We start from the raw sequence: 26,171 nt of genomic DNA, 5'->3' as shown, positions 1-26,171 counted from the left end.
TGATTAGTGCTATTGGACACCTTTTCAAGTACCTGTTGACCACCTGGATTTTTTCTTTAGAAAATGCAATCCCACTCCTGGGTACATATCCAAAAGAAATGAAATCTGGATCGGGAAGAGCTATGTGCACCCCCAAGTTCATTGCAGCATTTTTCACAATAGCCAAGGCATGGAGACAACCCAAGGGTCCATCGAAGGATACAGAAAACGGGGTATATGCATATAGTGGCATATTATTCAGCCTTAAAAAAAAAAAAAGAAATAAATTCTGCCATTTGTGACAATGTGGATGAACCTGGAGGACCTTATGCTAAGTGAAATAAGCCAGGCACATAAAGATAAATAAATACTTCATGATCTCTCTTATATGCAGAATCTAAAACAGTCAAACTCATAGAAACAGAGTGGAAGGGTGGTTACCAGGGGATGCGGTGGAGGGGTGATGGGGGAAAGCGGGGATGTTGGTGGAAGGGTACAGACTTTTGGTTAAAACGTGAATGAGCTCTGGAGGCCTACTGGTACAGCATGGTGACTATAGTTAATAACAATGTATTGCACGCTTGACATTTTCTGAGAGAGTACATCTTAAGTATTCTCACCATACAGCCACAAACAATAAAAAGGTAACTATATGAAGTGATGGATATATTAGTTTGACTGTGACAGTCATTTCACAATGTATATGTTATAAAAACATCATGTTGCGCACCATCTATACACACACACACACACACACACACACAGAGAAACAATTGTTATTTGTTAATTATACCTCAGTAAAGCTGGAGGGTGGAAAGAAAAGGGAAGAGCCACTTTGTTTTCAAAGTGGTGGGGGAAGTGGCTGTGGTTTTGGGTGGGGGTAGAAAGTGTTGTACATGCAGCGTTTGGGGACAGAAAGGAAGAGCCGTTTGAGCCACTCACTGTGTGGTTCCAAGCGTGGGGAAGGGCTTGGTGAGGTGGTCTACGGAGCAAGAAGGCTCATTTGTGGTGAGCCAGGGAAATGCTGTCTGTGTGTGTAAGCTGTGAATCCAGGGGCTTTAAGAGCACTGGAGCGTACTGAGAAGGTGGAAGGAAATCCTTAGACGCATAACCAACATACAGTGGTGCAAAAAGTAATCAGGACAAGAGCAGAGAAATATGGAGTGAAACTGAGCCTTCCAACTAAATACAGAAGCCAGGTTTTATATCCAGCTCTATCCTGGACTAAAAGGTGCACAAATTGCACTCACACTGACCGTTGCTACTGTGTCTCAATTTCCCAGCCTGTGTAACACAAGCGGTTTGTACTTCTCCATTCCCACCTACCTCAGAGAATCACTATGGACTTAAAAAGAATCAAAAGTTTCTCCTGTCACCGGGCACGGAGTAAAACAATTGCCATTATCAAAACTCTCCCCAGTTATTTCTGACTGAGAAATGCTACGTTTTTGCATATCTTACAATGTTCCCTATTATTATGGCCTTCAAACTAATTACTTGGCAGAGGGTAAGGTTGAGCTAGCCACGCCACAAGCAAAAGCCACCCAGCCTTCCAGCTCTGGGGGTCATAATCTTGTGGGAATTCACCTCTTTCCTCCTCATCTTTGAGTTGAAGGAAGGCTTATCTCCTTCTGGCTGATCTGATCGCTGCCCCGGAACGTGCTCCCACCTCCAGGCCTTCCTCCTTCTGGAATGTCCGCTCTCTTGCCTGCCTAACCAAATATTATTCTTCCTTTGAGGCCACACTTAGTTCCGCTGTCCCACAAACTCTTTCTTACCCTCAGGCCCATGGTGATCTCCTCTTGCTTGGAACTTGACCACTCCGGCTTGACCGCCACCTTGTTTGTGACTTAGTTCCCTGATGATTCTTAGTCTAGTACAGGCTATGACTTGTCCTTTCTCTCTCTGGGCACATTTTCTGAATGCTTATTATGTGCTAAGTCCTTTGTATTCAGTGAGATTGAAAACATTTTTATTCTTCTATTGGAGATGAGAAAACTGAAGCTTTGTAACCCAGCTTGCCAAGTTGGAGCCGTGTGGCTAAGTGCCCAGCTAGAAACCTGAGGTTCTGCTTCTGTGGCGAAAGAGCAGAACAGATATGGAGGGACATCTAGCAGTCTCTATCATAGACAGACAGGAGAGAAATGTAAAATGGTCACATAGTAGAAAGACAATTGAGATTAGTGCTATGAAGGACAAAAGATTTGTGCAAACAGCTCAAGCCAGGGCCTCGTAGTGAGAAGTCATAAAGGACTAGACGGAGTGGGTCTCGAAGGTTGATATTTTAGTATTCTGTTGTTATGCTCCTATTGCTTAAATTACTTCACAAGACCCATTTATTATTTTTGCGATTGTATAGGTCAGAAGTTCTGCAAGGTGTGGCTGGGTTTTCTGCTTAGGTCACAAGACCGAAATCAGGGTGTCGAATGGATTGAGTTCTGGGGGAAAATCTGTTTCCAGGATCATTCTTCTTGTTGGCGGAATTCAGTTCTTGCTGCTGTGGGAATGAAGTCCATGGTTTTCTGCTGTCCCCTATCCAGGGGCCACTCTCAGCTCCTAGAGGCCGCCTACATTCCTTGACATGTGGCCTCCAGCATCTTCAATGCTGAAACAGCTTGTCAAGCCCTCCTTATAATTCTAATTTATAACTGCCTCTTCTGTGACCAGCTGGAGAGAGCTCTGCTTTAAATGGGCTAATGTGATTAGGTCAGGCCTGCCTGGATAACCTTCCTATCTTAAAATCAATAATGTCATTTAATTACAGAAGTAAAACCCACTCTATCCACACTCCAGGGAATTATACCAGGGGTGAGAAATCTAGAGGGATGTCTTAGACTTTTACCTACCACAGTAGGTAAGACTTAGATGAGCAGAGAGAGCTTTCTAGTGTGAAAGAGTGTAGGCAAAAGCTCCAAAGTGAAACTCCAACAGGGATTATTGGGGATTGTAAACATGTCTCTTGGTGGCTTCTCCAATAATAATAATAGCTCCCTTTTACTGGGTGCTTTACACAAATTCTACGAGGATCCTGTTATTTCACCTTTACAAAGAAAGAAATTCAAGCAGAGAGAAGAAAAGCCACTTGCCAGAGTTCTAGCCCAATCAAGTTGTGTAAAGTTGGGATTATGGCTTGAGCGCTGGCTGACTGTTTGTCTTCTCTGCACTGTAACCCACCTGCCTGTGGGCCTGGATGGGGAAGCAGAAGGTGGTAAGGGTGGTCTGAGCCCAGACTGTGGTGGGTACTGACATTAACCTGTGTTAGATGCCACAGAAGATCTCAGAGGGTGCGTGTGAATGTGTGTGTGGGGAAGGGGACAGGAGTGGGTATGGATGCGGGTGGAGGGGAACACGTGGCCTGGGGGGGCAATGGTGGAGAGTACTTCCTCACTTAACGTCATTGATAGGTTCTTGGAGACTATGACTTGATGCAAAAGGACCTACAATGAAACCACTTTCACTGTAGGCTAGTTGATATAAACTAGACTTAAGTTTCTAGCACATATTTCTGGTCACAGAAACTTTACCAAACTTCTAAATGGAGACCCCAAACACCTCTAATATTAAACATTGAAATAAATATGAGCTCTTCATACATATAGGAAAGATTACTAAAAACAAGTAAGATGATTTTTCCAACCTACTTATTCCAGTTTAGGGTTGGGGGTGGCCAGAACCTATCCCGGCAGCTCAGGTGCAAAGCAGGAACCCACCCTGGACAGGATAAGCTCCCACTGCAGGGCAATCACGCATACACCCGGGCTCACTCAGACTGGGACAATTTAGACACGGCAGGTCACCTAACCTGCACATTTTGGGGATGTGGGAGGAAAGTAGAGCACCTGGAAAAAAGCCACGCAGACTTGGGAAAAATGTGCACAAGGTCCTGACCGGGAACTGATTGTTTCCTCCCCTCCCCCCCATCAATATTTCAATGGAACAACATTGAATGAAACGATGTTATTCAAGGACCTGCTGTATCTTGGGAGGTTAATATGGCCAGTCAGGAGGAGCCTGGATTAGACAGCTGGAGGCAGGGATAATATGTTGCAGTGAAAAGCCTGCTGCATGATCAATTCTCTGAATCTTGCTGCCAATTTGTAGGAAATACATAGGACAGAAGAACATGTTAAACTGCACATATATATTATCAGCAGAGTGGAGGCAGAGTGAGGGTTACAGATAAAAACATACATAGTTCCATCACCCGAAAGTTACTACATTAGTATCCCTTATCCTTGGGTTCTAAGACCACCAGTGGATGCCTGAAATCATAGATAGTATTGAACCCTCTACTATGTTATTCCAAACATCCTTGTGGTAAAGTTTAATTTATAGATTAGGCACAGAAGAGATTGGCAATAAATATTAATAAATGATATGCAGGGTGGGGCAAACGTAGGCTCACAGTTGTTCGTATGAAAAATAATACAATAATGATACAAGAATAAACTCTGTGTTTTGCACGCTCACAACTGTAAACCTACCTTTGTCACACCCTGTACTGTAATAGAAGTTGTGCGAGTGTGGTTTCTCTCTCACACAGTATCTTACTGTACCGCACTCACTCTTCTTTTTGTGATGATGTGATATAATGAAGTGTACACATGATGAGATGAAGTGAGGTGAATGAGACATTATTAAGTAAAATAAGGGTTACTTGAACTCAAGCACTGTGATACTGTAACAATCCATCGATAACCTCCACAGCTACTAAGTGACAAAGGAGTGGGTAAGGACATGGCATGGATACGCTAGACAAAGGAATGATTCACATCTGGGTGGGACAGAGCGAAACATCCAGAGATTTTCTCACACTATTCAGGATGACGCACAATTTAAAACCTATGGATTGTTTATTTTTGGAGATTTTATTTAATATTTTGGACCTGCCGTTGACTTTGAGCAACTGAAACTGCAGAAAACTGGATAAGCAGGGGAGGCTATTGTATTTCTAATGTGAAATAAGGAGCAGAGAAAACGGCTTTGGGAGTTGTGTTAGGACCAGACAAAAATCTTTATTAGTTTTGATGCGAGTCTCCAAAAGGCATGGAAGCTCCTAGGGAGCTGTTTAGTAATTAAAAGTCAGTCGTGGTCAGACCTGGGTCACCGGCTGTGTGAGTAGGGCCAGGTTCACGGGTGTGCAGTCAGTGCGGTTACCCAGGGCCCTGCACCCAGAGGAGCTTCACGTTGGGCTCTAATGCTCTGCAGCCGCTGTCTTGATTCTTTATCATTTTGTCTCTGAGCATTTTAGAAGAGACGTCCAGCGGGACAACGGAACACGCACTGAAGGCTTGGAGCCTCAGCTTTTGCTTAGTCCTGCCTCCAATCACCTCCTTTGGATGGGCTTTTAGCTGCTTGCTGCCCCAACTTCTAGCTTCTTGACCCCGCCCCTGTCCGGTGCCACTGCTGCCCTCTGTGGTGCCTTGGGCAGGGTTCCATATATGCTGCCCATGGTGCCTAGGGGTGAGGCATGAAGGTGGCCATTCCCAACTCAAGCTATCAATGCCACAGGATGAGTCTCTTGCCCTCCCTCCAGTAATTGGGAGAGTCTCAGTGTGGAGGCTGCAATTCCTTTGGAAGCCACCTCTTTGCTGTGAGTTGGGGAGGCAGGCCTGTGGGAAGGGGGGTGCCTGGCTTGGCCTCTTTGTCCCTAGCAGGGAGCGGCATGTCAGTCCAGCAGCTGGCAGGCAGGAGGGGGCTCCAGGCAGCCAGTGGTTGCATGGGCCCCCAAGTTCCTGCAGGGGGGAGGGGGTCTGTACTGACCACAAAGGTTGAGAGAACACCAAAGAAAGGAACAAGCTTTATATTTTTGTATCTTTAACAGCACCATTTCCCTGCTTTTTGAACAAGGGGATCCACATTTTCATTTTGTACTGGGCCCCACAAACTGAGTAGCTGGTTCTATTTGTAATCTCATCAAAGGGCTTATGCAGTGCCTAGAATTTAGAAAGTACCAAATAAATGTTATTTTAGAATAGAGTTATAGAAATCCATTGTCTACAAGGACATGAAAGCAGTAACAAAAGAGTGAAAGTAGTCAGGAGGAAGCAGGTTGAGAACTGGTTGAAAAAAATAAAGGGATTAAACAGTACAAATGGGTAGTTATAGAACAGCCACAGAGATGTGGTTTGTAGCATAGGGAGTGTAGTCAGTAACATCGCTATGATAGGTGCCGGGCCAGGTGGGTGCTTGGGGCATTGGGGGCACCACTCTGTAGGATACGTGATTTTCTGGCCACTTTGCTGTACATCTGAAACTGATACAGGGTGATGTTGAATGTCAACTGTAATCGGAAAATCTTAAAATTAATAAAAAAGTGAAGGTATTACGGAAAGGAAAAGTACAGGATTTAGCAACATGCACCGCAGAAAAGGGGTATCTATTACTAGACAAAAATAGCCTCAGAAAGTACCTAGGACAACACACACAGTCTAGCCTTCTGCAAAATGTGGGCCCTTGAGAAATATCTTCATTTGATGGAGCATCTTCTGCTTGGCGGCATTAGCGGAAGAGTCGGCCTGGGAATGGGGAGGCGGGGAAAGGGGGGCTGAGGCGAGGGGGGCATCTGGGAGATGTTTCATACACTGGGTGCCCTGAGAGAAGCAGGCGGTTTGATCTTATCGATGGAAAAGTAAAACGTACATCCTTTCGCATTTTCATTTCTAGGTATCCGCCCCAGATAAACATACATGTGCCCCACTCAGAGGCAGGTACAATGATGTTCATGCAGAACCGTTTTTCAACGGTGAAAAACAGAATCCAGCCTCAAGGTCCACTCCTAGGAAAGCGTTTGATTTCACGCCGTGGAAAACCAGGCAGCCCTTAAAAAGCACGAGGTGGAAAGATAACCAGGGAATTTTAAGAGGAAAAAGTATCAAGGTCCAGGAAAATGTTTAATCCCATTTACTTAGACAATATGCATGTACAAAAAAATGAATAGACGAAGGTCCACGAGGCTCCAGACCAAGCTGTTCGCAGTGTTTTCGAGGAGGGCGTGGGCGGGGTGCTGGTGAATGAATGGGACGCTCTCGCTCCTCTGTGCACTTCAGCTGTTCGCATGTTTTACTAGAAAGCGTTTCCGTGTATCACTGAGGACACGCAGCGAGGGTTCTGGGGGAGCCCCGCGAGGGGAAAGCTGGGGCACGGCCGCGGGCACCCTCGCCTCCCGGGCCCCGCCGACTCCGGCGCCGCGGGAGGGCAGACCCCGCCCCGCGGAGGTGGCTCTGCAGAGGGCGGAGCTCCGCGGGCCCGGCGGGCCGGCCGGGGGCGGGGCGCCGACTCGCCCGCGCGCTCCGCTCCCACCATGCCCTTATAAGGAGCGCCCGGCGCGCGGGCTGGGAATCCGGTCGCGATCCCGGCGGCGCGGCCCCCGTCCCAGGCCCCTCCCTTGGGAATGGGGGCGGGGCGGGGCGGGGTCTCGGAGGCGAGGGGGGCGGGAGGCGGAGCACCTAGAAGCGGGACCAATAGGAGTGGCACCGCGGGTATGAGCGGCGCTGCCATTGGGCGCGACGACGCGAGGGGGCGGGGCGACCGTGAGGCTGGTAACGCCGAGGGAAGCCCTGACTCCGTAGTCTCCTCTCAGAGTCCGTCGGTCCGCGGGTTCCCGGCCCCGCCGTTCCCAGTTCTCCGTAGCCCGCGGTTCGCCGCCCCGCTCGCCGCCGCGATGCCGGTGTTTCACACGCGCACGATTGAGAGCATCCTGGAGCCGGTGGCGCAGCAGATCTCGCACCTGGTGATCATGCACGAGGAGGGCGAGGTGGACGGCAAAGCCATCCCCGACCTCACCGCGCCCGTGGCCGCCGTGCAGGCGGCAGTCAGCAACCTCGTCCGGGTGAGTGCGCGGGGCCCGGGGTGGGCGGCGGAGCCGGCGGGAGACCTTCCCGGGCTCTCGGTCCGCCTCGCGGCTCCCCTTTGCCTCCTCGCTGCCTGTGGCTTTGCACCTGGGCTCTGGAGCCAGGCGGCCGTGGGTTCGAATTCAGTCAGACTCCACCGCCCCGCCCCCCGCGCTGTGACCTTGAGCATGCCCCGGAGCCTCTCCGGGCCTCAGTTTCCTCATCTATAAAATGGGGCAATCGTAAAAATGACTGCCTTGTGGGTCTGCTGTGAGGAGTCCGCGAGGTGGTATCGCACAGTGCTTAGCGCCGCGTGTGGACCTGCTGGGCGCTTGACAAATGGTAGTTGTCGGGGTGACTGAAGGCCCCTTCCTTCAGCGGGCGGACGCCCCTCGCGTTGACAGCCTTACTCTCAGCTTCTTTCCAGGCCTCCCCAGTCTGTGGGCTGAGGGACTCCCCTGCCCATTGCTGGCTTTTCCTTCCTGGGGCTCTGGCGCCGCGCCGTTCCCCTTCCTAACACTTCTGCCCCTCGCCCGGCGACCTGCCTCACCCAGCCCCCTCCCCAGGGCTCCCCGCCGCCCGCCCTTTTGTCCACTTGTCTCCCTGGCTACTCCTCTGTCTGTCCCCTCCCTTCCCGGGCATTCTGCTTCAGCTCACACCCCTGGCACTCTCAACCCCCCGGGCATTTCTGTACGTAGTGATTCATGACCACAGTCTCCTAACCCTTTCCCTTCACCCCGCTGCCTTTCATTTTTTACCCCTCCTTGGAGATTCCCACCTAGCTTTACCTGCTGTCAAACGGCTTCCTCCCATTGGGGCCTCTCGGGACTCGGGGCCCTCCCTCCCGGCCCCTCCTCCTGGCAGGAAGCAAGATGGAGCTGCTGGGAGAGGCCTGTGGAGTCCGGGACCTGCGGGACCTGCGGGAGGGAGGGAAGGGCCCCGAGTCTCCTCCCCGAGCCACCCCTTCCCCGGGGCCGAGCGGGGCTGCAGATTCCTGTAGACCGCGGCTGTGACTAAGAGCGGAGGTGATGGCTGGAGGAGCAGAGCCCGCTTCTGAAACAGGAAAGGAGGTGCTGCGACCCGTCTCCTCACACTCCTCTGGCATATCACACTTTCCTTCCCACCCCGGCGGGTGACTCAGCCTGCTGCCCGGGAGGGACAACCTGACCCGCTTAGGGAAAAGTTCAGGCTGCTCCGCGACCGAGCTCTGTAAATAGTGTGTCAGGGCAGTTGGGAGGCAACTGTGGGTCTGGGTGGGGCTTGGTCGATTATCTGAGTAGAGCCCTTACTGCACTAGAGGCACCTTAGCCGCTGAAATCTTCCTCAGTTTTCAGGGTCCCTTCAACTGCCTCGGGCTGTTCAGGACACTGATAAGTAGGAAGACCAGGAAACACTGTTGACCAAATTTCTGATCTGCCTTCTGTATAGATTTAGTAAGAATACAGTAAGAATACTGTGATACTGTGTTCATTCAAAATGTCTAGTTCTACATTGTTCTTGTGGTTTTTTTTAAAAGAACTAATTGTAATCTAAGACTCCAGAGTACATTCTTATGTAGTGTTGTCTAACGTGGCTACATTCCAGGCCTCCATTTTTCAACAAATAGGAAACAATGTAAAGAGACAAGGTAATAGTGTCCCTCCAAGGAGTACTTCAGGAAATGAAATCTTAAAACCATATGTTGTACTTGGAACAGCGCTAGTGTAGTCTAGGGGTTGATATCTGTCTGGTTAGGCTATTTAGAGAAAAGTTATTTATGAGGTTCAGTGCATGAATTAATTAGAATTGAATGTCTGCTTTATAGAGAGCATTGTAATAAGTCATTGGTTCTCAGGTTGGGATGTGCATCAGAATCACCAGTGGGGCTTTTTAGAAATACGGATGTCCAGCCCCCACCCAGACTTATTGAGGAGCTTTCCCAGGGGGTTGGGTAAAGACCTTTCTATATTAAAGAAGCTCCATAGGTGGTTTGATATACACCCTTAGTTAGGAAACACTATAATAGATACTGTGGGACAAATACCAAAGGAATAAGACCAGTCAGTTATATGCTGGAAAAACAATTACATATAGTTAACATACGTCCTAATACATACAAAAGAAGGGATTGAGATTGGTGGTAGATGTGAATTAGAAAGTGGGGAGAATTATGGTGACAAATAGTCAATCATAAACAAAAGATTCTTGTGAGTAAGTCACTTCCAGGTTACCCCAAGTAGATTGTCTTGATTAGCTCAGGAGGCAGGTTGCAGGGAAATTGGAGATGGGTCAGTGCATGACATATGGGCAGTGTAACAGAAGACCTTATCCAGTAAGATGAACAGAGTGGGAGAGAGGGTGAGAATAGTGTGGAGATATAGATTGTGTTCCGGGAGGCCAGAGGACCTACCCATTGCTTGGAATTACCAGTGTCAGTTGTGGCCCTTATATATATGCTGCGGAGTATCGTGATGAATCGTGTACATGTGTCAGTGAACGCCCCAACTAGATGACAGGCCTCGTTTGATATTTCTTTATGTGCTCCTCAGTTCTTACTCTCAACATCGGCACACACCAATGGCTCCATAAATATTGTTGAAGAAAAGAAGGGACTGTGGGAGAGGGAGATAAATTAGGAGATTTTAAAAACTGGTTGATCATAAAGAAAGTGAGGGCCTGGGCTTCAGGTGTGGTGGGGAAATGGAGAAGGAATTAGAAGTAATATATATTAGAAACATAGAAGAAGAATTAGAACTTGATAATAGAACCCCCAGGAAAAAACATGGTATCCCTATCAAATAATGAAACTGATTTTTAAATAAATATTCTGGAATTTATATAATTCAGGTTTCTTTCAGTTACCTTGGGGGGTTATATCCTTGTTTCAGTGCTTCTGTTTGGGAGTTCCTTACAGATTACATATACATATATGTCAAATCAGTCTGGTTTTATTTTGGTCAAGAACATTTTATCCAATGTGGGCATTCCTTAGCCCTACTACTTCATGGACCATTCTTGAGTCTAAATATTTCCAAAATTAATATTTACCAGGCTAAGATGAAACTCTCAATTGTTAAGTAGCCATCATCCACTTATCAAATAGCTTCTTTATTGAGACTCTTTTTTAATGTCAAAGCAGTAAGTTGATACTGGGCAGAATAGGTATAATACTGGATTGAAAGTCTAAAGCGGCCCTGATGAAGTGAAGGGCACAGAAGGTCAGAGGAGTGTGACATTACTTCCATGAGAGCATGGGGAAGGCTTCAAGGAAGATGTCACATTTGAACTGGCCTTAAAGTCAGGTGGGATTTGAACATTTAAAGATGTGATAACAAAGGCGTTACAAGTAGAAAGAACCACCTAAACAAAGGCACCTCGTTATTGAGACTCTGAGGACCAAATTTTAACTTAGGGCATCATTAGGGTAACTACTTTTGAGGGGGGGGGGCAAGACTCATTTGGATTTGTAATCTCATGTATATTTGTTAGACAAAAGTAGTCTGGTCACTTTATATACATGTCTTATCACAGCTAAGTCGTTATTTTTACTCTACACTTAGGGAGGGGCAGGATGGGAATATTTGTTTACATGTCCCTTTTTCAGCTCAGGACCCTGAACAAGATCATTTTTTAAAAGACAGTTGCGATATAATCCACATAACATATAACTCACCCATTTTAAAGTGCACAATTTAGTGTTTTTTAGTATATTTACAGAATTGTATAACATTGATACAATCTAATTTTAGGACATTTTTGTCCCCTTAAAAGAAACCTCATACCCATTAGCAGCCACTCATTCTCTCCCATCCCCACCACTGGACAACCACCAATCGACTTTCCGTCTGTGTGGATTTGCCTATGCTGGACATCTCATACAAAGAGAATCATAACATATGTGTCCTTTTGTTTCTCACTTCTTTCTCTTAGCATGTTTTCAAGGTTCATCCTTGGTGTAGTATGTATCAGAACTCCATTCCTTTTTGTTGCTGAATAATATTCCATTGCATGGAATATGGCCATTTTAAACACTGAGAGTGATTCTAAGATAATAACAAAACAATGAGGGGGTGTAGGAGACAGAAGGGTGATAAGAAAAACAGGAGACGTACAGGAAGTTCCAAGGATGGGATTCAGTAAGCAGTTGGGAAAAAGTCAGATGTCTTACACTGCCTGTCTTGTAGCATGGTATATAAATTTTTCTTTTCTTCCCATTCAAGTGGCCATAGAAATTTGACAGTCTATACAGTTGTCCAGTTTTATTAATGAGGCTTCAGACACTTTGCCTTCTCCATTGCATCTGAGGGCATGCGTTGTAACTACTCCGGGCTCATGAAATATTTATTTTGGGAGTTTTTGTGGCCTTGACTTTTGTGAGCCTCACCCATATATCATACTGCTGGGACCAGCTCTGGGACAAATAGCAGCATTGTCTTTACTTTAAACTATGGGAAAGTGTGTTCTGTTCTTAAAAAGAGATCAGCAATTTTGTGATTTTGCTTTAATTTCTTTTTGTTGATGTAACACTTATTTCAGTTAAAATAAATAACAACAATGTTTGTGTGATAAGCCTGTGGGGTGATTTTTTTTCTCCTTAATACTTTTCTATATTTTCCAGTTTTTAAAATGAACATATAATTCCTAGTTAAGGAAAACCAATAAAGTAATTAATAAGAACATTTGTATAATCCTTTATAACTTATAAAGTTATAAACTTATAAGGTAGGTATTGCTGTAGTCCTAATTTTACATATGAAGAAGATGCTGTGGATCAGAGAAATTAAGTAACCTGCCCACAGTGGCACAGCTAGTTAGTGATGGAGCTCGGACTCAAACTCTGTTTCTCTTACTATGGATCCTGTGCTTTTTTCACTCCACCATTCTACATCCACTTAGAAAAAAAGTTGTTAACTATCAGTGGCATTTTTCCACCCAGAATCAGAAGCAGCAAGAATGCTGTTGGTCATAGAGTTTCCATTTGTCTTAACCCTGGCAAGATTCTCTGTTTAAAGCCTGGTTTTGGCATGGCCTGTGTGAAGGGCCTATATTAAAGGAATGATGTTGTGAAGGTAGGGTTCTGTTTCAGCAACATTCAATTTCATAGCATTTCTTTCTTTTTAATTAAAAAATAAGAGTAGGTACAGATCAGCACAAAAGTACTTATGCCTGCAAAACAGGTAAAGGCTTTTTATAGTATATATCCCTGCTTAGCTCGAAGTCTACTAGAACTAAGTAGTATTTAAAGTAGGTTTGTAGGATTTAAAAAAATTTTGTATTTAAATGGTATTTAAAGTAGGTTTGTGAAGTCTTTGGGGAATCATGAAGTTTCATTTGAAAAAGTTAGTCTCAAGATGAAAATAGTTATAGGATGGGACAGATATGAACTTTGTTCCAATAATACTTAACATTTACTCATATGATTGTTAGAACAGAAGAGTTGTGGAGATTTTATGTTTCTACAGCTATGTTATAATTTTAATGGAGCCCCAATTTAAATATTTATTTATATGTCTACACAGTAGGAAGTTGGGCTTTTCTAAAGCTGTTTTATAAATAATACTGGTATAGCCCTAAGGGGACAAAATAAAAGAGCGAAAGTCCTCAGTGTCAACCACAGTATAAGTTGGCTCCTTCTGTTATAGTCCAGGAGTAAGGGCAGCATTAAGGAAAATACTTTTATGGGTTGGGACTTATTTAGATTTTAATATTTTTTGTATATTTGTTTAAAAAGTCATTTTGTATACTTTTAAAATTACTGGTCATTTATATTTGTATAAAATGCTTATGCTTTATATGCGTCACAGCTGAGAGGGTCATTATTTTAAAAGACTTCTGACAACTTTCTGGTCTTTTACAGCATGTATAGGAAGGGGGCAGGGTGAGAATATCCTCATTACCCACAGTCTGCAGTCCAGCAGAGCATGTGTATACTCTCTTGTGATGTTCACCGAACTTGGTCACTGTTTGTCTTCTCCACTAGATAGTAGGTTCCTCAGTGGCAGGGATGACACCTATTGTATTGATTCCTTTATTTCCAGTGTCAGGCTGGTCATAGGTGTGCAATATAACTTTTTTTTTTACTAAGTGATCATAGGCATAGAATTTATTTTTTTAGGTACAAAGTCCTGTAATAGGAATTTTTGTGCAATGAATATTTCCTATCTCCATCTTTCAAACATCTGGTATAGCTGAATTTGAATAGCCTCATCAAATTTATAACGGGCTTTGTCTGAAACCAGTAGAATATATACTAAGAGGGAGGAATGAATGGCTAACTGCCATTGTTTGAGATAACGAAAGTGTTCAGGCTATTTTGGATGGTGGTTCTCTGTTTCAGAGTCATTTCAACTATGCAGGCCACTTATTAAATTCATAACATGAGAATATGTTGCTTCCTATCTGAAAGGGTCATTAGAATTTTGCCGCCTTTTAAAATTGGGAGTATCTTTTTACAATTTAACAATTTAGACCAGGTGTTGGTATAGTTATTTAGAGCCCTGCTGGTTATAGTGTAGTATCATACTATAAGTCATGCATTCCTCCTTAAAAGATCTTTATTTCCTTGAACCCCATGGCAGGAAACAAAGATATGAAGTTGATCTGCTGCTTTTTTGCTTCCTGACTGACCTGGGCCCCGTCTTTCCTTTGAACCTTATGTCATAGTCATGACAGTGGGGTATATTTTTACATTGTAAACCACCATTCAATCTATGTCAAAAGAAATAGCAGTCCTAATGAGCAAATGTCAGAGATTAGCAGGTTTCTCTGTAGAATAATGCTGTGCTCAGGACTCTTGCTGGGGAAGGGTTGTTTTATCAGTTCATGTTGCTTTCAGGCAGGTCTGCCCTTAAATCTTCCCTATATAGAGACAAAACTAGAAGAAGAAAACATAAATTTAAGGCTTTTTTAAGCCTCCAGTGCTATGTAGTATAAATACTTTAGAGTGAGCTTTAAGGAGTCAAGTTCAAATCTGTACTAAGACTCTGAAATACCCAGAGAAGAAGTTGATATATTGGTGAAAGGACTAGACCTCCCATTGGGGATTTTCATTTTTTTCTGTACACTAGACCTGTAAAATTCTTGCAATATAGGGTGTCTCAAAATATGTATACACACTTTAACAGCTGATAACTCAACTTTCACTCCTTTTCAGGTTTAACTGATTTGAAATAATGGGTGAAGCCAGACTAAGCTTTGAACAAAGAAAATTTATCCTAAAGTGCCACTAGACTTCTTTTTATGGGGATACATAAAAGATAAAGTTTACGGTACAAAACTGGCAACAGCTGATGAATTGAGGGCACACAAATACCGAACAAAATAATTGCTGGTGTTTGCGATTCCATTGCTTCGAATTACCAGCAGCGCCTGGACCAGAACGGTGGTCAATTTGAAAACAGGCATTGACCAAAAAAAATTATTCATTTCTGTAGATTCTTTTAAATTCTGAAAATGAACTGTATGTTAATAAACACTGACTTTATAATCATTCAAAGTGTGTGCACATTTTTTTGGGATGCCCTTGTATGTGTTTGGGTATATTGGGCCATGTAGGTGAGTTTTGAATCTAGGTGCTGCTTCTTTGTTTTATCAGCCATTTTATTTATGTATTTCTTTAAATAGGTTTTATTGTTTGTTTTTTTTTTAGCAAGAGGAAGAGGGGAGGATAGAGAGATAGAAACATGGATGAGAGAGAAATGTCACTGACGGGCTGCCTCCTGCACGCCCCCTCCTGGGGAATCCAGCCCTCATGTGCCCTGACTGGGAATTGAACCCTGACCTCTTGGTTCCTGGGTGGACGATCAACCACTGAGCCACACCGGCCGGGCTTATCAGCCATTTCGGTACTTGTTCAGTTTCATTGGGGATGGTTTTGGAGAGCGAGGCTGTCTTACCTGTTTCTTCTTAACAATTTACAAAAAGGCTTATTAGGGAAGGAAGTTGAGATTAATATGTAAGAAGGGAATTTTTGTTCATTTGTATTTTTATCATGATAGTGTTATATCTCTCATGTAACACTACATATAATACAGTATATATATATTTTGGCTGTTATAAAAGTTTATTTAACAAAAACGTTCACTATGAGAATGTCTCCGACCTGATCTCTATATTGTAGTAAAACCGGTGATGTGTGGAGGCCTTGGCCTCTCTGGTGAACACAGCCGTTCTTCACCCCTCTTTCCAAGGCTTCTAACATGATGGCGTGTTTCCTCGTATGACCGCCGTTCCAGTCGTGTTCCGTTGCCCACTAGTTGCCATCTCCACAAGATTCATAAAGGGATCAGATCTCCGCAGTAATCCTTGGACATGAATGCCGCCATTTAATTTCAATGATAACGTCTTGTCCAGAAATGTTTTTAACTTGGGGGAGGGTGAGCTTTGCTCATGGGGTCTACTCAGTGAGCTCAAAGGTGCCTCCAACCGAACAGCATTTTATTGAATGGTATACTGTTAGTAATCACGTCTTGTCACGCTGAGCCTTCGTGTCATCTTCCAAAAAGAACAAACTCTTACACGTTACAAAAGTATTACACTTTCATTGTTGAAATTAGAGAATCTATTTTCAGTCGAAATCTCAGTATTTTTCAGTCTGTTTGAACTTGATTTGTCTTTTACTCTCTGTCTTTTCTCTCCAAACCAATTTGTGTTTCCTTGGATGTAAATACAAACTTAACTATGTACAGAGGCACCAGCTTTTATCCTTTGTCACCATTAAAAAAATACCACAAAACCCTTTAATTCACTTTCCTGCTCAAGAATGGCAGAGAGAAGCGAGAACCCCGGTGTGTTACAGCTCCCCGAGACTTCCTCTGCCATGCGATGTGCAGGGAGCCGTGCTGCACTTACCTAACTGCTGCTTCAGTAAGTGTGGAGTGATAGCTTCAAAATAATGGGTTAGGTCCTGAAAGAACTTCTAATCTCAACGTACTTATTAAAGGTATGGGTTCTTTAAGTTGGTTAAATCTATTTAACTGTGTGCATTGTGTACAGGCAAAGAGATAGGGTGTGATAAAGTAACGGATAAAGGGAAACTTGTATAATTAGACATAGGAGTTGGGGATTAATTGCCTTCTCTCCAAGTCCTTGGTAAAAGCTTCATAGAGTTTGTGTTTTCATATGCTGGGTCATCAGTTTGGGGATGATGGATTTGATTGTGGTTTTTCTTTCCCCTCCCTTCCTGCTCCCCTAGGGTATCTCCCTTTTAAGATTTGGTTTCTGAAGGGCAAGGACTGGGGTTTATTCTTCTTGATGTTTCTGATGCTGTGCTCATGGTGTTCCTTCCATAGGTGTGTCATGTGATGATTCTTGCCTTCCCGACTAGTCAGCCTAGGCTATTTCATGACAATGAGGACAGCTTGCTAATCTTGCCTCCACTGGGAGGCACGGTGATTACTTTTTCCTGCCCTTGAATGTTACTATATGCAAATGCCTAAGGAATCACAAAGAGAAACAGATTCATAAATGTGTTGGTTACATGTTTGAACTTTTAGATTTCAAAAAACTTTTTGTGACTTCTGTCAGAAGTCAGTTTTTTAGATTGGTATGACTGTGGGATATGTGTGTGTGTATGTGTATAGAGGATGACAAGTGGTGAATCTTAGAACTAAAAATGTTTTACAGATATCGTTAAGTTGCAGAAAATAGAGTCTTTGGCCCTTAGAGAATTTCCTACTGATAAGATTTCCAGTTGAATTAGTTTTAAGGGAAAAGTGGCTGAATTTCATTGCAGCTGGCCACAATCCAAGTCAATGTCATTCCTTCTTTAGAAATAAGCTTAACTTATTCCCACAAGGAAGCTTTCCGTGAAGGAAGAGAAATGGCGCATTTGTTCTTAGAGTTGAGGAGTGAGGGACCTTGTTAGGAAGCAACCCTGTATTTCCAGCCTTCTCTCTGTGCCCACCCCCATCCTGCAGAATTGGCTCACCTTTTATTTGTAAAGTGGACAGCATGTTTTTATTCATACAATTAAAGTAGATAAGGATATATGAATGGGTTAATAAATCTTAAATAGAAAAATATCTAGGCAAGTAACATGTAAATTCTTAACCCTACATCTCTTCTCCCTAAATAGCAAAATTAGATATTAGACTCTAGCTATGCACATTGCTAGGTTGATAGTAGGGCATATAAGATATGTTCTCTGGCCTCACGTTGTTAAAATACAGGTGAAATTTATAATCTTAAAATGATTTATGTTATCTAGATCCTCTCCACCAATGAAATTATTGCAGAATTTAAATTATTCATTTAATTTTTTGAAGATTTATTTTGAGAGCAAGGAAGGGAGAGGGAGAGAGAGAAATATGGATGTGAGCGCAAAACCTTGATCGACTGCCTCCTGCACGCCCCCTACTGGGGACGGAGCCCACAACCTGGGCATGTGCCCTGACCAGGAATCAAACCGGCAACCTTTTGGTGCGCGGGCTGATGCCCAACCTGCTGAGCCACACTGGTCAGGGCTAAAGTACTTATTTTAAAGGGTTGTGTGCGAGTACTGTAAATGCAGTTTTTATTCCTTGGAGTCATGGAGAAAATGTGAGTGGGTCAGCAGCAGAGTGAGCAGGTGGTGGGCCCCATAGTTAGGAAAAGACTTTTGAGGATTGGCCTCAGCTGCCCTCTTCTTGTGGCAGTCCAGGCACACCGGGTTCTCATTTCCTCCAAAGCACGGAGCTGCTTGTGGGCCTTCACATGTGCTGTTCCCTCTGCCTGAACTACTCTTGTGTACTTATTTACTTGGATAATTTCTACTAATCCTCTACGTTCACATTAAATGTCAATTTTCTAGGGACACCCTCCTTGACTCTACCTCCAAAACTAAGAGAGGTCCCTCTATCATATGATTGCTATAATTTTTTTTATTGTGCTTATTACAATTGTTAGTAATTACTTGGGTGATTATTACTTGACATCATTCTTCCCACTAGAGCCTGAGGGACAAATATTGGCTTTGCTGTGTTTGCCCCTGAATTTTCAGCATGAGTGCCTGGCACATAGCAGAGTCTTGAGGAATATTTGTTGAATGAACAAATGGGAAGATCATTTGCTGTGTCCCTACTTTATGCTTATTTGGAAAAATATCTATCATGCTGTGGGTGAATCTTGGTGAAATTTAACTGCCAATTAGGAAAGTAACTATAAATCATTGCTTTGCACAGGGCATTGCCTGTAGTGGGACCATTCAGTTCATGTTTTCTGAATGAATAAATTCTAGGCGGAGTCCTAAGGTGCAGATTGGGATAATCCTCCACAACACAGGCTTATGCAGAGTCTGTAAGTATAAATAAAAATATAACGTGGACTTGGAATTCTCTATTAGTTTTGATCCTTTGCAAATAAATGGAATAGCTAACATTGGCAAAATGCATCTAGTATGAGTTATTAAGTAACAGAGTCCTACTTTAGATATAGATACAAGGTAAATTAGCATACAAACATGGCAAGACTCTTGGGAGGCAGTAGAGTGTAATGGTTAAGAATAAAGACTGTAGAGCTAAACTCCTTGGGTTCAAATCCTACCATTGATTGACATCTGCAAGGTATGCAACACTGGGGGAATTATTTAATCTCTTTCTCACGGTCCTCCTCTGTAAAACACAGCGAATCATAGTACCTGACTCATAGTTTATTATTGTGAGGATTAATGAGTTCATAAAAATGTTTAGAACCTATGCCTGACACATAGTTAAGAGCTCAATGAGTGTTAGACATAATATATTTTCCCATGATTTTAAGCCATATTTTAAATGTTAGTCTAATGAAAAGGCAGTGTTGATTTTTTTTTTTAAATGTCTAAGCATAACTTCTAACTTTTATTCAACAAGGCACAGTGCCAGTGAAAGCTTTCAGCAGGATTCCATATGTTGTGGAATATGCAGTTTTACCAACTGCAGGGAAAATATCACTCACAGTTTGTGTGTCTGAGCCTTTGATTGCCAGTTTCCCATCATTAGAATAAAACATCTAAATTTTTGCCTGATAATTCCTTTGTTTGGCACAAAAGTGAGAGACAAAGTGTATTTTTTTTTTTTTTTCTTTTCAGTTTAGATGGAAGAATTGGGGACTTAGGATTTGGTATTTTACCCTAAGGATTCATTGCTCTATTTTCTAAAAATGAAAACAAAACAAAACAGCAGCAACAAAAACGGAAGGGGTAGTCACACCACTCACTAATAATAATAAGATGAAACCAGCCAGTTGAGGAGTATGACACATTTGTGAAATAGAATTCATCTGATTCTGGAAGAGCCAAGTTAATTGAACAAATTTAATGACTACATACTGTGCCATGTACTGTGGCATATACTATGGACGAGTTTGGTATCTCTTGCCTGAAAGGAGGCCTGGAATCTCTTCCACGTGTGCTGTCAACATAGGAGTAGCAGAGTTGCACATGATGGGCAGGTGGCTGTAATACTAGTTTGGTAGGTATACTTACTGGTAGCCTTTCAGTGGTTTTCAGGAAGTTTTGAACAGGCATATTTAACTTCAAAATCTTAAATTAATTAGCATCTTTACTGTCTCCCCAGTAATAAAAATATTGTAAAGTACTTCTAATTCCATTGTCCCCTTATACATGTTTGTCTAAGTTTTCACTTTTGTCTCCGTTCTTTCTTCTTTGAGATATGAGAGACATGACCTTCCTTGACCGTTCCCTTGCTTCCTGAAGTCCATCCCTCACTAGCATCTTCCGTGAGGTCTTTGGGCGGACAAAAATCTTCATTTTTGTCCTTGATTTTGAAGGATAATTGCATTGCATATATGAATCTAGGCTGGTAGTAATTTTCCCCCCAGCACTTTGAAGATATTGTTTCAGCGTTTTTGCATTCAAATCAGCAGTCAGTCTAATTGTTGTTTTGCTGTGTAGATTATGACTTTTCTCCCTGGGGTTTTTAAGGCCTTATTTATCTGCCTTGGGACTTTTTTTGGGCTCCCTGATTTTGAGAGTTGATTTCTTTTTTCAATCCTAGAAAATTCTTAGGCATTATCTCTATGAAGTTTTGCCTCATTTTTCCCCCCTCCCTTTGGAGCCCTAATTAGAAAAAATGCTGGACTTTCTCACTCTGCCTCTTATGTCCCTTAACAGTTTACATTTTCTATTTGGTAATGTCTCCAGCTCTTCCAGTTTGCTTAAGTATTTTAATTATGCACATGAGCTCACTTTGATATGCAGGGCAGAAGACCTAGAATCCTTATCAAATCTAAAAGATGTCAGCAGTGATTTTATTGAAGTTGTATATTAAACGAGTCATACCCACGCCTTTTCAGTTTCATGAGGAAGAAAGAAAAATGGAATGCCGTGTCTAGTAGCATGAATCTACCTGTTGAGATCTTGGAAGAAAACAGAAAGAAAATATCCAGTTAAAGCAGGAGCTCCAAAGAAGGTCTATAAAGAAGGGCTCTTCTTGTCCTTGAAGTCAGGTATGCCAGTGTTGCTTAATCATTCCAATATGTATTCCAAGCTGGCATGAACACAGAGCTATGCTGTTACGATGTTATGCAGACACCGTGGGGGATATGTATAGGAAGATTCCATTTTGTATTGTCCTGTGTGTGAAAGAGCGTACATTAAAATGTGCTGGGATTGAGGGGTGGGATTTTAGGTTAATTTTTTTTCTTGCCACAATTCACGTCTTCCCTTTCACAATGAACATGTACTGCTTTCAAAGTAAAAAAGATAAGTCCAGTATTTCCCCACATCCTTCTGTTGCGACCACTCTTCTCACAGCCTGGAATTACCCTTCCTCTCTTGTTAACATGGGCCCAGTGTTCACGTCACTTTCTCCATGAAGCTCTTGCCAGGCTGCTCAGCTGAAATTCATCTCTCCCTGTGCTGTGTTTCCATAAGGCTTGACTATATTTCTTATCAGATAGCATCATGAATTAGAGCTACTGCTGTGCATGTCTCTTTGTACCCCTCCTTCCTCCGACCCCACCCAGCTTCCAAATTTGACTTCTAGAGAAGTACTCCCATAGAATGGGGCTACTTGCACTTGGTAGATACACTAATATTGAATCAGTTGTATTTGCAGCGTTGCAGTTTTTTTCCTTCTCTGTTAGAGCAGGAAAAGATAGATATAAATTCTGAGTCACAGTCAGCAGAGTTATTTTAAAATTCAGAGGGCAATGATATATCTGTGTACACCAATGAATACCCTTTCCTAATTTGAAAAGGCTGCTGAAAATTCTCTGGGGTAAAAGGAGCCATAAATAAATAAACATCATCTCTAAAACTGCCATATCTGTTGCATGTCTAAAACCAAAACAACGAATGCTACATTTGACCCGATGTATACCAGAAAACTTCTCTTGGAACTGGAAGCTGCAGCCTGGGCTGCTTGTTGTAAAGCTTCTGTAAAAAGGCAAATTCCTCGGTGAGCCCGCTGCAGTCCTGTGCTGTGCTGACGGCGCTGAGGAGTGGGGGTGTAAAACCGCCTCCCCCCCTTCTTATCTGGAAATGGACTTTTTAGTGATTATGTTCGCCAGATAAATAAGCCTTCTCTTTTTTGTAAGTAGTGTTCTGCTGACCTTTCCTTCCATATCTCCCTCCTTCTCCTTCCTCAAAGCTGCCAGCCTGGATTAAGCTTTACTGTTTCCCCTCCTTGGTAGTTAACTATCAATCTCATCCCTGTTCATCGCCGCCAAGTAAAATCTTTTAAGTACAACTCTGATCTCAACATTTCCTTGCTCAGGAGCCTGTACCCTCTCCCATTGTCTTCTAAGTTAATCTAAATTCCTTATTCTAGCTCTTTTTAAAAAATTGAATATATTTGACATGTAATATTGTATAAATGTAAGGTATACAACATGTTACTTTGATACGTTTTATAGTACTGTCGTATGATTGCCATAGTAGCGGTATCTATCATACATAATTATAGCACAATATTGTCGTCTGTCTTGTTCTAGCTCCTGAGGGCTATCAAATCCTATCCCCTTTCTGCTCTTATTTCTCCATGGAGTAGAGACACTGGCAGACTATGGCATGTAAACCAAATTTTGTACTGCCCAGGAGCTAAGAATAGTGCTTATATTTTGAAATGTTTGAAAAAATCAAAAGAAGAATGTTTTGTGACGTGTGAAGTGATATAAAATTAAAGTGTCAGTATGCATAAACATAGCTTTATTGGAACGCAGCCATGCCCTTTCATTTACATATTTTCTGTGACTGCTTTCACAGTACAGTAGTGTTGAGAGGTTATGACAGAGATTGTATGGCCCACAAAGCCTAAAATATTTACTATTTTCCCCTTTATAGAAAAATTTTCCAACCCTGGACCTAGAGTTGTACATTTATAAAGTTGGAAATAGACCTCAGAGATGTTCTGATCCAACTCTCTCATTTTAAAAATGAGAACCTGTATTCTCAGACATTCTCCACCTTTGGCAAGGGAAAAGCCAAAATCAGAATCCACTGCTGGCCCTGCCACACCGCAGCGCCCCTCCCAGAAGCCTGTAATAGCCCGGTGAGACTGCTTGGCGTTTCATGAACTCCAGTCTCTTGCTCCTGTGCACACCCTGTATTTCCTTCTTCCCACAAGAAGTTTTATCCATGCCTTAAGGCTCAGCTCAAATACTGAAGACTAACTACCCTTATCCCCAAAGCTGGTTGAGCTCTCCATCCACGGACCCTCAGCAGTGCTGTTACACCTCCCTGTTGGCCTTTGTCAGAGTCATGTATGTAGTCCTGAATCTATTCCTGGCCATAAACTTCCTAACTGTGCATCTTTCTGTCACCTGAAGTGTCACCTGCACATTGCCTTCCACACAGAATTCTCAGGATATAAAGTATGAGTTCATCTAAAGATGCCAGGACACAGGAGATGCCTTCAAGACCTCTAGTTTACTGCTATTAAAAAAGAAAGAAAGAAAATACACCACCACTGAGTAATATTTTTGGTGCGATCAGCTGTGTAGAAGAATTCATCGTGAGTTTACCTATACCATAACCACCTAGTAACTGATGAAGTATGTACACCCTAGGGAGAGAACTTGGATTTATCCTAAGGAGGATTACCTAATTGTGTGATGATTATTTAAGCCTTTAGTATATTTATTAATTACTAGGCTTATAGAAACTTACCTGCTTAGATAGGAATTCACACTTTAAAATCAAATTCAACTATGAAAACCTTCTACAGTCTTTCTCAATTTCCAGGGATTCTCTGCTGTTGTATCTTCCATATAAACTCTAAATTTGGGACTATTTCCATTTATGAACCATAGACTTGCAGTGTTCTATAATGAACCATTAGGAGTGAACTTGATATTTAGTAAGGACTGAAGATAAAAGGATTATAGTTATAATGTTTAGGTGCGTTGCCGGCATTATCTTTAATATTTTCCTTAAAAACAAAACAAACAAAAATTAGATAGATGAATGGACTCTCATTCTAGTGTAATTTCTTCAATTCTGGCTAATTCTATTTCTTCCTTTTGTCCAACTGGGAGTAAGTTATCTAAGATGGTAGAACCAGAATTTAGTAATGGGTTTAGATTATCTGTGGCAGCTGTTCAACATCTAGACTGCAGTATTGATATTTCGTATTAGTAAGCAAGTGAAATAAAAGGAAATAAACTTACATATCTGTAAAAGTCTTTCTCCTGATTATACCAACTTGTGTCTGATCTATTAATGTTACACGAAGAGCAGTGGTGAAGTACAGCCTGCAAAAGTTCACAAACACAATCAGTATTGGTGGGGATGGTTGGTAGCTTTCTTCTTTCTGTGCATCTCTGCCAGTTTGGTTTGGATGTGCTGCAGCTGTTCTCTTATTTCACTTTTCAGCAAGTTTAGAACTGAGTCTGCACTCAGCTCATATATAGTCACACTGAATTACTTCTGCAGTAATTGAAAAGAAAAGGTAAAAACATTAAGAAGAAAAGCTTAAAGGCAAAACTTTTAGGGCTTATTTAGTCTAGGTACCAGAAAACAAGAGATGGGTTGTTTTTTTTTTTCCTATGAGCATTTTAATTGGCAGTCTGAATCATTTGACACATTAATATTACAGGTCATTGTATTTCCAGTTCCGGTTGCTTGTGAGAAATGTGTTTGATTTTGCTTATGGCCCTAATTTAATGGGTCAGAGTGTCTATTTACAGCTTGGAGTCAAATTCAGTTACTGTGCTGAATAACCTCAAGTTAGTAAGCAGGATGCTCTTAACATGAGTAACAACATTTAAGACTTTTGTCATTGGGTTACTATTTCAAATTTTGACCACACCTGTTAAAAAAAAAGAATCTACATTGTTGATCAGACTTGGTTCAATTTTAAAAGCTAGTTGCCATTTGTGGCAAGGTTGTCTTAGGTGATCATCTCTAAACAAATAACAGTTAAGGAACTGAAGCAGGTGAAGCCCTAGTGAGCCTAACCGATGCGATACTGACCGTGGAACTCTTCCAGCTTCTGGGAAGGAAAACCAGAACAACTGGACATCAGCTGGATAGACTGCAAGCTGATGGTTTATATTTGCCTATTATGAGCTTAAAGTTTTTCTTTTCCTTCTTGCCATCTGGTGGTTCCATTGAATTACAGAATCATGCAATATTATAAAACAGACCTTTACATATCATTGAATCCCTCTCCCTCATTAAAAAAAAAATGCAATAAAGTGGTTTAGGATTACAGCAGGGGTGTGCTGAAGACGACACCACAACGTGAGTGATTTTAGAGATTTGCCTAAAATCTCTGTGCCACTGCTCTTCCTCTGTAAAACGAGATAGTAATGGCACCTACCTCCTAGGGTTGTTATAAGGATTTAGTGAGGTAATGAAAAGCTCCTGACTTATAGCGTGTGCTAGAAACAAAACAAAAACAAACAAACAAAAGAGCAAACCACATTTTTAAAAGAGAAAGTGGAAGTCACAAGTGACTGCAATACACTGCAAGGGCAGAGGGACAGAAAAGGGGACTGTTCTAGGTGATTTACACGTGTGTTCCACCCATTAGCTCTGAAAGAGATCTTACTTTTCCCATTTTACTGAGAAGGAGACTGAGGCTCAAAGAGATTGTCACTTGTCCAAGGACAGAGTTTGTAATAGCAGAGCACTGTGAGAGTCATTCCAAAGTCCCAATTCTTTTCCCAATACTCCATGTTACCTTCCAGAACAGAGTGTAGGCCCCAGTTATCTATCCTAAGATAAAAATGGGTTGCTTTTCACAAATTCATTTACAAATTGGTTTCGAGTTATTTTTTCTATAGAGACAATGTTACAAATGGTGGTTATATACCCAGGCAAAAGCTACAATGTAATTGAAATTCTGCATATTTGTGAACTAAAACTGTTAGGAGAAAGTGTGTTTGCAATTCTAGCTATTAAAGCAGAAAAACAGATAAAAAAGAGTATATTTTAAATTCTGTGGGATGATAGCACCTTGA

General features: G+C 42.4%; 1 protein-coding gene and 1 pseudogene across 2 annotated transcripts in view; one reads left to right on the top strand and one right to left on the bottom strand.

Annotated features, from left to right (window-relative positions):
- The first annotated feature begins 7,564 nt into the window (after positions 1 to 7,564).
- Positions 7,565 to 26,171, top strand: part of VCL (vinculin) — a 94,666-nt gene continuing 76,059 nt past the window's right edge. The window contains exon 1 of one of the 2 annotated variants that reach the window (XM_016224055.2): positions 7,565 to 7,810. In XM_016224055.2, the coding sequence (XP_016079541.1) occupies positions 7,643 to 7,810 (168 nt within the window). In that variant the 5' untranslated portion in view covers positions 7,565 to 7,642. The remainder of the gene's footprint in view (positions 7,811 to 26,171) is intronic. The other variant, XM_016224054.2, reaches the window with a different exon arrangement.
- On the bottom strand, positions 15,853 to 16,180 carry LOC107545823 (small nuclear ribonucleoprotein G pseudogene; annotated as a pseudogene).

The sequence above is a fragment of the Miniopterus natalensis genome, chromosome 14 (assembly GCF_054644295.1).
Source record: "Miniopterus natalensis isolate mMinNat1 chromosome 14, mMinNat1.hap1, whole genome shotgun sequence".
NCBI lineage: Eukaryota > Metazoa > Chordata > Mammalia > Chiroptera > Miniopteridae > Miniopterus > Miniopterus natalensis.
This window is presented reverse-complemented; position numbering and strand designations above follow the sequence as displayed.